Here is a 15,136-nt window from a genome sequence, read left to right as displayed (position 1 = left end):
AATTTATGCTTAAAGTATCATTATAGGTAACCTACCTGTTCTATGTTTCTTGCAGTTGATTTTTTTAGTTTTCATGAATACTATGCTATAATCGTATTATTTCTATTTTTTAAATTAAGTTATTATAAAACTTACTTTATAGATACTATTTGTTTTAATTGTATTAATATAACTTATTAATATTTAAGAATACTATAATTTAATTTTTCTAAATAATAATTAATAATAATTATTATTATTATTTATCCATCTTGAATTGTATCTGAAAAATAAATAATTTTATTTAAACCCCTTGTAAGATATGAATAGGCAATAGAGTATGCAGGAATACGGTTACCTACCTTATCAGAATTGATAAGTGCTAAATGTCCGGGAGCTAACTTCACAGGCATTTTGGTTGTTAACAATTTTGTAGAAAATGTGGTTAATGTAAATGAGAATAATAATGGTGTTAGAAATGATTTTCACAGACCTTTGTCGGACCCATTTACACTGACTGAACAAATGTTCATAAAAAATTTTCGTTTAACCAAACATCTTACACGTTATGTGATTGATTTATTAAGACCATTTCTTAAAAAGCCAAGCCGTTTGTCATCAATTGATATTGACACAAAGGTTTTAGCATTTTAAATACAATTTGTAATTTAATGATCTATAATGATTTTTGTCTCATGAAAATTATCTATTCTAGGTGCTAGTTGCCTTAAACTTTTTTGCAACAGGCTCATACCAAACACCGGTTGGCAACAGTAGATATACTGTACTGTCACAAGCGTCAGTTTCCTGTTGCATTAAAGAGGTCGTAACAGCACTAAATAATCCCTCCATTTTCAATTCATGGGTCAAATTCCCACATACTATTTGTGAGCTCAATGCAGTTCGTCATGAGTAAGACATTTATAATTTAATACTTTTTTAAACTAAAGTAACTTGTAGAAATTACTTGTATGAAATAATTTAGTTACCTATATCACATTATTTTAATAAAAATGTATTTACTTTCCCAATTTTTAGGTTTTATCTTAAAACTGGATTTCCAGGCGTGATTGGATGTTTGGATTGTACCCATGTTGCTATAGTGCCCCCTTCAAAAAATCTTAACCTTGAGGAAAACAAGTACCCTGAGTACATGTATGTGAATCGGAAAAATTATCACTCGATAAACGTTCAGCTAGTAAGAATTGAAAACATTTTACATTTTTTTTTTTGCATACTTCCCCACACTTAGAGAAAATTATCCATTTATTAATGAAAAATTGTTTAAATTAAGTTTGAAATGAAAAAAGTTAATGGATAGAAGTTTATAATTATGTTTACTTGGTTTTTAAGAAATTTTTAATTATGTAAGTACATATAAATTGCAAAACAATAAATCATTAAAACTCAACCTATATTTTTTTCTGAGTGCAAGAAGTAAGAATACCTAAATATTATAATGTTATAATACATATGGATTATTTTATTTGTATTTAGATATGTAACTCAAATCTGAAAATTTTAAATGTTAATGCATTATTCCCCGGTAGTACACATTAATACGAGTGTGAAGTTGGGTGACTAAAGCTAGGTGACTATTTTTCGGACGAATAGTGATAAGAAAGACCGAATACTGGGTTGCATTAAAATGTATAACAGGCGCAAAACGTTTCCAACCTCCTTCTAACATCCGCCAACCACAAGATAGCGCTATCTTAATGATTTTAGAGTTAAAAGCACTTTTCCATCACAATATGGTACAGGCTAAAGTCGCCAGGTGACTGTTTTCCGTACTACGCGTGACGGGCGTCCGTCCGTGGTTTTTAATTTTTTTCGTCGTGTTCCCCGGGAGTCGCACGACTTAACCTACATATTCGGAAAGCCAGGAAAATTGTCTATCCGACGAAATACATTCAAAAATAAATAAATAAATAATAAATGTGTTAATACATAAATCAGGTTGTTTTAGCAACCATTTGTAAACAAAAATTATAAACAAAATTTCAATCGTAAATCTTAAAATCCCCGTTTGAGCAACCCTTTAAAATCAAAATTTCGATAAATACTTTCTTAGTGCCCGTTGAAATTATTAGAAAAATCTATCCTCGTAATTTCTAGTCGATAACTCAAATAGGTTCGGCTCTGCGTTGATTATTGGTAAAGTACACTTTCCTAATTCCTTTATATATAGAGATAATTATATTTGATATATAGAGAAGAAAGTCAATACTTATATTTATACAAGACGTACGAAACCAGTTTTGGCCACTCGTAAAATTGTATGAAAAATAATAGTTGGTTCATGGTATTACCATTTATTAAATATACATATATGACCAAATTTTAATCAATGATATTAGTAATACTATTTAAAATGAAACACAAAAATAAGTCTCTAATCCCTATTTTTCTATTCTTCGATATTTTGGGATTTCCCCGATGACGGACGCTTTCGACAGCGATCCTGTGGTGGGAGGGAAAATAAAATTGTGCTACATAATATTATACTGCGGTGCGGTCATTCATTGATCATTCAGCAATCAGCATTCTTCAGTCTGTTGACTGTTCAGACATTTCCAATTCAATACCATTATTTTTAAATCGTGAGTATACAATTTTTAATTGATGTATGTATATTATAGGTATGCTACCTTATTAATTGAATAGATTATTAATAATATTATTTACATAATAATATGTACATAAATAATATACACATATTCTTGAATACAGTCGAGTCTCGATAAATTGAAAACCTTGATAACTCGAATTTGTTTTCGTCCCTATGGAATTCGTATGAACTCAATGCGATATTTGTAACTCGAAAAATACATGTCAAATTAATTTTTGCCTCCCTTGAAATTCGAGTTATCGAGACTCCACTGTATATTGTTTTCTAATACTTAGTGTACTTGAAATTAAATTTTTTTCAAGTTGCAACTATGGTTTTCTATTAATAAATGGTGTTTTTTGAGTTTATTATTTAATTATGTCATGGTTTTTTAAAAACTAAGAACCCGTATATTACCTTTTGTTATTTTTACAATGATTTTTTATGAGTTATATGAGTTTATAATATGTATGATTATTTATATTTTACGTAATTATTTATGACTATTTAATTATTGTGAATGTTTATTTTATTAGTTTTCACATTTTTATTTTATAATACCTAAGTTAATTTTATTTTTGTTATTGTTATTGTTGTTACTTTTATCTTCATTGATGATTAGAATATGGCAACCAACATATACAACTATTATTATGAGGTGAGCGGCCGTGGTGGCCGTGGCGGCGGTGGTGGCCGTGGTGGCCGTGGCGGCGGTGGTGGCAAAAAAGTTAGGAGCAGTAAGTAAACTTTAAAGTTGCCTACTAATTTTGTTTTTATAATTATTTAAGTACGTCAATGTTATGTTTGGGTAGAATTTCCATTTATGCACCTGTAGGTTTCTGACATTCCCGGGGTGGGGATCAGGGGCGGCTCGTCAGGGGAGACTTTGAGACTGAGTCTCCCCCTTAAAAAAACCCAGTTACTTGTAAATAATAATTAATTAAAATAATAATGCATAAAAATATTTTTATTCGAATTGAAAATATAATATTATATAATTTATATCGTTTTCTTTGTTTATTATTATAAATTGAAAGCAACCAAGTCTAAAACCTTTAAATAGTTATTTTAATAGAAATGCTATTTTAGTTTTATCAATGACGGTGACGGTCGCCGTTACAGTGAAACTGCCGCCCAACAGTTTCAATCATAACATGTAAAATGGTACGGCCGGTTTGATGGAGGGCCGGAGGGGGCAGGGAGAATAAGCTGCGTATTATAGACTCTATTGAGACTGGGTTCACGACAATAATTGCCGTACCGCGCGCCGTTCTTAGTCGCTGTCATAATTTAATGCATTTTTATAATTTAATAACTATAACACGTTTACTACAGGGTTTTATACTATCTTCTATTTGATATTTGTTATATTTCTAATTATTTAAAAAATGCAAAAAGACAATATAATAGATGTATTATTAACTAGTGGTTTTAATACTTTAACATACGAACAAAAAAATCAAATTAAACTTAAAAATATTAACTAAATATGTAATACTATAATATTATTAGATTTTCAATAACAGGGTTTTTCTTGTTCATTGTTGTACGTTGAATTTCAATTTGATTTTTCTATTTTAATTATTCTAAATTTAGATTTATAGTTTTTTTGATCTTGATCAGTACTATAAATTATCTATTTCTTATTTTATTATTTACAATAGATTTGAAATATTTTCGTAGGTTCAATTAATAATTAATAACGGTTGATTGAGACCACTATAGGAAATTTTAATTGTGTTTAAAAATTATTCAGTTCATCTACATTTGGTACCTATGGATTTGATTACATTAAATTTGTTTTACTTTTACAAAAATATTGATTTTGTTCATAGGCATTTGGCTATTATTATCTGGTGGACAAAAATTAATCATAATTTACTGACCCATTTAAAAATGTTAATATCCACAGTTTTCTAGAATTTAAATTAGTTTATATTAATTTATGGTAATATTGATAATTTTGATCTAACTTAACATGGGGATTAATTTTCTTATATAATTGTACAAAAGTAATTTATAAAAATGAAAAATTGTTTTAATAATTTTTTTTCACGGATTTGTTATAATTGTAATGCCTTTGAAAAATCAACAAGTGCAACATTTGCCTAAATAGGGGCCATGGTGCTGCTGACTGCGCTTTAAACCAGTCAGCAGCATCAAGCCAGCAGCTGCAAAGGCGGCAGCGGCAGTGGCAGAGGCAGCAGTAGCAAAAGCCAAATGGCTTGAGGCCGAGGCTGCTGCTGCTGCTGAGGCTGCTGCTGGCACAAAGGATGGCCAGGAAGATGGTAAGAAAAATTTAAAAATTAAATTAAATTAATAAATGAAAATTAATGATAAACATTTGTTACAGATGCTACAGAAACAAATAACGAGTAAGTATTCAACGACCCATATCAATGTCTATGTATTGTATAAAATTCGTTATTACATTGTAAGTATAATAGTGAATTTTGAAAAGAAAACCCATATAATATTGTTTTCAATCTCTGTACACTATACCTAATGACCAGGGCTCGGAAGTTATAGCACTAAAAAAAATGATTTTAACGCCTAAATATGCACATAAAAACATTAATATAAGCGCTATAAATAGCACTAAAAATTGAAAAATATGCAAAATAAAATAAAATTTTTTTTTATAAAAGTTCATATTTTGATACAATTTTAAAAATAACTAAATTATTGGAAATTAACGGAATTGTCCGATTTAATCGACGATAACAACGGTCTAAGGCCGTTTATGTCGGATGCGTACCATTTTAAAATAAAACAATTTGTTTTCATTCACATATTCGTAGGCGGCTGTTTGGTAGGTAATTTAGTTTTTCAACAATATGTGTTTATTTCCTTAAATATGCACATTAACAGCATTTATAACTCCTAATTAGCAAAAATATCTCCTATAATATGAATTTATGTGAAAATATACCCAAAAATAGCACTAAAAACCTAAAATTAGCAAAATAGCAGTAAAAACCGTAAATATGCAAAAAATAGCAAAATAAAATTTCGTGTATGACATCAGAGAAGTGTGAAACATATTTGTATCTTACTTTGGATGTTCTAGGACGAACCAATAAAAATATGCATTTGCTAGAACTTCCGAGCCCTGCTAATGACTAATGTAGGTACCAAGAATCAAATTAAATGGCTTCCAAAATTATGAATTTATGTAAAAAAAATGTATGCTAATTATAAAATTACATAAATATTGATACCTAATCTACAAATTATATTATAGTGTCCATTTATTATAATATTATTATTTATATTTTTTGTTTCATTATTTTATTTATGTTAATTTTATTATTACTGTATGAGGTTTTTTGATTATTCGAAAAGTATTAACTATGTACCTGAATACCTACAAATATTTAAATTATGCCATGTAAGCTAGGATAGGTACTTAACATAAAAAAATCAATATTTTGTCTCCTCTACAAACCATGGGTAGTTTTCAAAGACTTTCCATTTGTTATATTTATTTAAATCTAGTGTTTGAGGGCTATTTTCAAAATGTATTAACCTGTGATTAATTTTTATTATCAAGAAATAACAATAAAATGTATAGAAAAAAAAAATACAATTTTATGTATGTATACTTACAGACAAATTGCTTGAAGATGAAAAATCATAAGAAAAAGTTCCTGATTATTCAAGTGATACATAATATGGTCAAGATAATAATTTATTTATGTGTATTTTTCAAATGTTAAAATTACATATCTAATCATAACAACCTTTAAATCATTTTTATAATTTAAAATAAAATTATCAATTTAAATAAAATAAAAAGTACAAATATTTACAGTAATTGGTACCTACTATAAGTACCTACTTAGAAAACCATAGCATATTATGATATTATAACTCTGTTTGGTTTTAGTATCATGGTGATTTAGCATTCAATATGTTTTAAATGTGTATCATTTAACATTTAATTAAATAATATTAACTATCATAAGTGTCATGTTTTCAAAACTTATTTTTGTGATATTTTTTTATAACATACCAATTATGATAAATGAAAAAAAAAAAAAAGGGTGATTATTTCAAAACAGTTTCTTAATTATTTACTTATTTGTAATAACAATATAATAATATAAATTTTAAGTTTAGTTTTATGTTGTTTTGTATTTTTTTTTATTGATGTATTATATTTATTGTAAAAATTACATACCTATCCAAAACCTAACCTACCTAACCAAAATAATTTTAAAATCATTTTTATACCACTTATGTTATGCAAATACAATTATAATAAAAATATGATTGTGAATAAAATAAAATGTACAAATGTTTACATTAATTAGCTTATTTAAAAAACAAAAGCTTGATGTTATGATATAATTAATTCTTCATGAGGAACATTGTAATTCAATATTCAATGGGTTTAAAATATTTATCGTTTAACATTTAATCAACAAAATGTTAAATAAATATAAATAAAAGTGCCCCTTTCATTACTAATTATTGTGGTATCTACATACCTATTAACATATTTACCACCTCCCCCAAGCCATAACGTAAGTACACTACCGTTTAAAATTGTTAGGTAGGTACATTATAATTGTTTGCACATATTTATGATATAACCATGTAGGTAATTAAAATTATACCTCAACACTACTATGATTACTTTTTAATAATTTTGATATTTGTTTATTAGCATACAAATAGTAAATACTACCTTTATCAGGGGTGACGAACCTTTTTTGGGTCAAGTGCCAAAATTTTCAAATTAAGGTTTTAAAAACTGTTTATGTGCCCAAAGGAAATTATATTTTCTAAGGATAAAAATTAAATTACAGATTTATTAAATTTTTTTCTGTTGTCCAGTCCATCGGTTTAAACATGTGTATGTCTGTTATCTTACTATACCCAATTATAACCAAAATTTTATAATTTTAAAGCATTGAAATTTGACCAGTTTTTTGACACGTGTGCCGTAGGTTCACCACCCCTGACCTATATGGTGTATTGTGGTTCACAATTTGAATTAGATACTTATTTGTGCGAACAATGTAGTATTAATGCAAATTTCCAAATCTACCCATGAGGTATTGCATTTAGATTCGTTTCTTTTAAGTTTTTAAAGTGGTAAAAAGATCCCCTGTAGGCCTAAAAACCCGCTATTCTTTGTTTTTACAGCTAAACTATAAAACACACACATAATATGCATAGTAAACAACATTTTATACACAAACAAGTGTTTGAAATTTCACTATTAATTACTATATACCAATAGTTTTCCATGACAAACTCATTTTATCAATAAACCATTATATCTAATCATTATTAGCTATTATACCGCTTATAGAGTACATTGTAGACATATTCTTCTAAAAATAAAATTGAATATGAATGCCTTACATTTCCTCAAAATTAAATGAGTGGAATTATTGTAAACGCTTGAATGAACTCTTTTATATAAGTGACTCAAAGTTGGACAAATCAATTTTTAATTAGTCTAACCAACAAAAGTTATACGAAAATAGTTTGAACTTTAAATATAAATTAATTTTAAAAAATTATTACTGAGATAATGTAAAATTGATATAAGATAATATAGATAATGTTACTAATTGTTTTTCAAATTTAAAGTTTTATCCAACTTTAGTCATTTTCTATTTAAAATAAAAATTGTTTTAACAATTAATGACACTGTTATTTCCTCAAAACTTATTGAGTGTAAAATCATGAGTAATCACTAAAACATAATTTTTTGAATAAATCTTGATGCTCATATTTCCTCTATTCTAATTGAGTGGAATTTAAAAATCAAAGAGCCATCAATTTAAATGTGATCGTTAATAAATAAAATACACCAAATTAATGTGAAAAACATGAATGTTATAACACACACATTAATTATGTTTATAAGAATGTATTTTAGATAGTCAGACATTGATTTGAGCACAGTCCACAAATCCAATCTGGGTTTTCAAATTCTTTTTGCTCAATTGCTGGTAAACATTGAATATGCAGCCATCTAGTACAAGACCCACACTGAACCATTGTACTATCCATTTCACAATTATAATTTTGTTTAAAACTCCCTTCGTCTTTTCCACAAATTAAGCATATGTTCTTCATACACTTTGAACTTGATAGTACCAAATCCTGTAAGTTTGAGCGATAACTGTTTGGATTAAAAACATTAATTATTCTTTTATTACTCATTAATTGATTTGCAAAGTACAACATAAATACACCACAGTTAAACCCATCATCTTGATATGGTATTTGGACAAACATATCTTTCCATTTTTTTATATCACCTATGTTTTGCTTGGGTTTCCATGTTTTAGGCACACCACACAAAACATTCAGAACTCTATCCCTCCAATGATTTCTCTTCTCCATATTGTTATGTACGCATTCTATAGAGTTTAAATAACTTACTGTTTTTTTTATAAAATCTACATAGATTAATGTCCAATGGTTGTTTTCCATTAAAGGTATTATTAACCTTGATGAATCAATCCACTCAGGTCTGTTAGCAGTAGAATCTTTAACACTCCTACCAAGATTGAACATATAGTAAGATTGGTCTGGACTTACACAGCCTAAATCCTGTCTCTTCTTAGTGATCCAAGACCTTGAATTTCTTTCCAAAAATATCTGTAACAAACACCATATTTCTTTATTATGTAACCAAAGCATACAAGTATCGCCTTTAGTGTTCAAACGCAAAAAATCTATAGAAGATATTTCTATTTCTTCATTTTCAAAAGAAATTAGCGATACCACATATTTCTCAACTCCACGATAAGACTTCATGTAATACATTGGATCTTTCACCAATTTGTTCGTACGGTATAAGCTGTAATTTCCAGTTGGAGACTTATCATTTGACGATTCTCATACGACTGCGTGCCCATAAGAAGTGTCTGATAGAATTTGGGTAGTCGAAGCCACAGGTGAAGTATTAACAACAGCTTTATTTATATTCTCAATGACTCTTGGATTTGTACTATTTTCTCTTGTTAATACATAATCGTGATCACTGACGTCACTGAGGTTATTAAATAATTGCGCACCTATATCCAAACTGCGCACAATTGGTTGATCTGTTTGACTGCAAACAGTGAGATGATCATTATTAAGTTCATCTTCTTTTGAATGTAATACAACACTCTGTTTTAGTATTTTATCTTGGCTCTGTAGATTTAATGACAAACAATTTTGTTGGTTTTCACCATAATTTTTGCCTAAAATTTTATTATTGTTTCTCAAGAATGCTGGACGTTTTCCTTTCTTTTTCCAAGTTTCTGGAGTATTTAAATGCAGGTTGTCTTCGTCACAATCAGCTTTTTTATTAATGGCACATATGCGTTTAGGTATTTGTAATTCAATCTGTCTAAAGCATTGAGCTTCATATTGAGTTATCTTTTCAATAAACCTACCACATTTCATTCTCCTTTGGCCTGCTAAAATATGATTTTTCACTAAATTAAACCAACTTTCTACTGATGCATTACTCTGGCGTTCTTCCAGATGAATAAGATTAGTCATGACTTTTGTCCACAGAGGTATGTATGGCACATTTTCAATAAGGAAATGTAACAAATACTCTTCTGAATACATACTATTAACATCTAAATTATCATGTCCGTGTGAGGGAATATTTACAATTTTTTTCACACTGTCAAATATTTGTTTAAAATCATGATAAAATGCAGATTTCTTTCGTTCGGCATAATACGAGGTGTCTGTGGTTTTACCACAAGAGTAATTTTGATCGTCATCAAACTTTTCAATTTCAGTCTCAACTAATCCATGGTTTGTTCGTAGGTATGATTTTATTTCCATACTTGCTGTTTTACACATTTCCGTTGACTTTTCTGACAAGATTATAGTCGCCAGCAACTTAAACCAATGTTTGATTTCTTCATAATTTTTCATTTCAAACACCAACCCAACACATCTGGCTATGTAAAATGCTGTTTTTTCATCATCTGGATAATATCGTTTAACATGGTTCAGAATATTTTTGACATAATGGTTTGTACAAGAAGTAATAACTACTGTGCAAGAAGACAATGTTTCTCTTCCAGTTAATATTCTATGACACATATCCAGGTATTCAAATATTGTTTCTTTACCATTCCATGCTTTAGAAATACCATGCATAAAAGCCCAACTAAAATCAGTTACAACATTTTTGAAAGGTGGCCAGACACTTGGATCTTTTGCAATTACTAGCTCTTTCAAACATTTCAACCATTCTGTAACTGTTTCTCTATCATGCGTTGCACTTACCATATCAGTTATTGGGCACACGGTTTCAATTTTACCTATACGTACTACACAAGCTTAATAATAAATTGTTAATTTCGTTGAGTTCTGAGGGGGCCTAACAACTGATCCTGTTGAATCCACATGAATAGTTGTTAACGCTCCTTGTTTAAATAAACATTCAACTAATAATCTATTAATAAAATTAATAAGTTAATTATTATATATATTTATTTATTTTTATAAATATTAATAGAGGTACCCCCCCGTTGAGAACTTTTATCATTTGCCGGATGAATCCCGCGGTAGACCGTCAATGCACAATGAGATCGCCGTCTCCGTGATATTTGTAGTAGGTTCACCAAACTCGCAGGGACGGTAGCCCGGGGTACTTTGTATGATATGTGTGAGTTTCAGGACGATCGGTCAAAGGGTTGATTTTATACGATTTTCTAAAGGGCGTTTAGCTGTTGCCGGGTGAATACGGCGACTATTATCTAGGTGAACCGCAGCCACGTTTATGATTACATTATTATTATTGTTTTCCTTTTATCAGTTTTTTAACCTAAATAACACGTTTTCGAAAAATCTAAATAATAGAACTTATGCAGATCTATACGGAGAACAAATTAATCTCTAATGGTTTTCGTCATATCTCCCACGGTTTTCCCGGGAAACATATCGTAAACGTGATTTTCCAAAGCACGAAATTGTCAGTTTTCATTCGCGTTTTCCCGGTAAACCGATGGCCGGACGTACAAATCGCATAGAGGTCGATTTATTCTCCGAGGGATTTTTCACTAGGACCAGTTTTTCGTTTTTCCAAAAAGTCATTATTTAAAACTTTTTTCAACCAAATATAGACATGTATGTAATTGTTTTACCTTTACTTTTAGTTCTTGAGTACATTCCCAAAGAAATTGTGTGTATTGAGGAAGACACCATTATAAGCATTCATGATGTAAATGTAATGTAATACCAAAAAATGGTCATAATTGGGGCAGCGGTAAAAATTATAATTTAGTATATGGTTGCTTCATAAAAATTTATTTTTATTTAATTTTTATTTACTTATTATAAAAATTCTAAGGCTGAAGCCCCCCCTAACTTTAAGGTCTAGTTACGCCTATGGCATGCCGTTGCTGCAAATATTACCGTTTGATGGTTTTTAAATTATAAATAATAAAATATTAATAATTTATGAATACATTTTGAAAAAATGCAGTCCCGAAGTACACCAAATACTCCTAAATTATGGAGGGACGCACGTCTTTTAAAAAAAAATAATATCTGTAGTACTATCATCTCGAAGCCTACAATAAAAAAGCGTAAGCAGTATTCACTCCATAGCGATGTAAGTATAATAAAGTACTATACATTTTACAAACAATAAAATATTATTAAATTATTAACATTCATATATTGTTCAATTTTCCCTAGACATCAATTTTAAATGTGGCTAAAGTAATCGCTACAATAAAGAAATGGGGGCATACAAAAATTGATTCTAATATATTACTTATCACGGCAAATTCATTCGGCTTATACAATATCAACATACACGAAATTTTAACACACCATTCAATACAAATACAGCATTTCATCAATTCCAAAATACATTTTTCCGATTCAAAACAAAAATATTCACAAATCTTCAAAAACATAAAACATAATTTTGACCCACACGCAGAAAATAATTCAAAAATTTCTTATCTGATATCAACTAATAAAAGTTTAAACAAAAAATCAAAAAAAGATATAATAAGGTACAAAAATAAAGTCAAGAAAATTATAGAGAGTAAAGCATTTAAAAGCATTGCATTTCTAGATCATTTTAAGTAAGTACTGGTATAACAAATTAAACATAAAAAAAATAAATATGTTATATAATTTAAATAATTTTTATTTAATACTTCTTACAGTTCTGCGACACTGCACACGACTGAAAACTATGATTATTATTATAATTCAGATATAATTTTTAAAGGTGATAAACTATTAAAGTTGATATCAATTTTGAATTATAATATTATTCCTGATAAATTATGGACAGTAGTACAACATATCAATGACAATATTATTTTTATTAATAATAAAAATGCTGTTTTTCATACCCACTTAATTAAAATGTTGAAGTTCGACGACTACACATCATATAATTATAAGTAAATATTACACACATAAAATACATTGATATACATTATTGTTTTTAATTGGTGTATAATATTTTCAGAAATCAGAATCCTGAAATTGGATTTTTTCTAAAAAACATAATTAATAAATTTATTAAGTGTTGCATAATGAATATAATATATAAATGTTTTATTCATTTATACTCAAACGATATACAAACTCATATTGACAATTGTGAGGATATTTATTTTAAAATATTAAAAACAAAATTTTTTGAAATGTTAACAAGTTTAAAAAATCTTAAAGAAAATTTATATTTTGATATTTATTTATTACCGTAAGTATTTTTTTTTGCCATAACATTTTTTTATGACTTTTATTTAATTTTATATTTTTGGTACAATATTATGTTTTTGGTTTATTACAGAGAACAAACAAACCAAAACATTGTACAAATAAAAATTGACAATAAGACTTATAATTTTGTAACTTATAATACGTTGGATGCAGACGAATTTAATTTAATTGACATTTTAATTATTGCATCGATCAAAATGCAGAATGACCACACCCAACATATAAAATTTTCAACGGTAATCAGTGCTCATAAAAAAAAAAGAAAACATATAAATTAAGCTTCGTTTTTTATTTCAGATTACACATCTATATAATACTTTTGTTTTAATTGCCAATATAATGCATTTCACGTTTAATATGTCAGACATGAAAATAGACTTCAAAAAACATATTATTTCATTGTACGAAAAAAAAATATTATTTAGATATAAATCATATGAAAAAAATGGTTATTCATACTTTATAGATTATGAAAATGAATTTATTATTAAAGCAATCAAATACTCCCACCATTTAAATTATATACTCAAATTGAAATCAGAAACAATTCTATTTTTTGCAGACCATCTTAATTTACAAACAGCACTTTTTAATAATCATTTAAAATTTCAGTCTTCTTTAAAATCTTCTAACCAAAACCCATTTATTCAAAAACATTTATCAATAATGAACACAGTAACCCGGAACATCTTAAAATCACAGCTTAATATATCGGACCCATCATTATTCCTACAAAATTTTAAAGAAGAATTAGGTTCCTATCGTGGACATATTAGAGATCTTGTAACATTTTTGATCCATAATTCATTAAGAAAGTCCCACAATTACAATCTTAATTCCACAATTTAAATTACACCTTCATCTATTAATACAATTCACAAAAATATGGACAAATGCATAAACGTCAAAAAATTTTACGGAAGGTATATATAAATATATAAATAAATAAATATCTATAAAAGTATCTACCAACTATTTCCAAATGTCATAATGTGTATCATGTTTTTTTTTGTTTTAGGTCCACATTTGATTGTTTTCAAGATGGGTTGTCATCATTATAATTGTTTTATATTTTATACAATTTAACTATTATTTTTTTTTATAATATACGTGTCATTAATAAGCATAATGTTATACTATTTATGTACCAATTGTTGATATTTATATTACTTTTTCAGCTCCAACATAATCACAGCTTCCAACAAGTATACGGGGTATTTAAATATGTAGGAGTGTAAAATCATTGATTTTACAGAATTTTTGGATTTTTTTAAAACACGATTATACGTACGCAGATCGATGTATAATACGGTATAATGGTGTGAAAGGGTTTAAACCTCGGTAACACAGAGTCTAAGGGGTCCTTTACACGGTCGGAATAGCTGGGGATGATCGGTGGATGGTCGATTTTTCGAATGAAAATCGAGAGTACCCCCCATTGGGAACTTTTATCATTTGCCGGATGAGTCCCACGGTAGACCATCAATGCTCAATGAGATCGCCGTCTCCGTGATATTTGTAGTAGGTTCACCAAACTCGCAGGGACGGTAGCCCGGGGTACTTGCTACGATCTGTGAAAGTTTCAGGACGATCGGTCGCAGGGTTGATTTTACACGACCATCGGAAAGGAGATTGTCATTTGCCGGATGAGTCCTGCGGTAGACCATCAATGCACAATGAGATCGCTACCTCCGTGATATTTGTAGTAGGTTCACCAAACTCGCAGGGACGGTAGCCCGGGGTACTTGCTACCACCTGTGAAAGTTTCAGGACGATCGGTCAAAGGGTTGATTTTATACGATTTTCCAAAGG

At 28.6% G+C, this 15,136-nt stretch overlaps 1 protein-coding gene across 1 annotated transcript; it reads right to left on the bottom strand.

Moving 5' to 3' along the window:
• Positions 1-8,642: 8,642 nt before the first annotated feature.
• LOC126551562 (uncharacterized) lies at positions 8,643-9,385 on the bottom strand. Its single transcript, XM_050205290.1, has 2 exons — positions 8,999-9,385; positions 8,643-8,735 (listed from the first exon to the last, which is right to left on the bottom strand). Exons 1-2 carry the CDS (start codon positions 9,383-9,385, stop codon positions 8,643-8,645), a joined length of 480 nt encoding a protein of 159 aa, XP_050061247.1.
• Positions 9,386-15,136: the final 5,751 nt, after the last annotated feature.

Source organism: Aphis gossypii, chromosome X (genome assembly GCF_020184175.1).
Source record: "Aphis gossypii isolate Hap1 chromosome X, ASM2018417v2, whole genome shotgun sequence".
NCBI classification, from domain to species: Eukaryota; Metazoa; Arthropoda; class Insecta; order Hemiptera; family Aphididae; genus Aphis; species Aphis gossypii.
The sequence above is the reverse complement of the archived record's forward strand: the minus strand, read 5'-3'. Positions and strand labels throughout refer to the sequence as shown.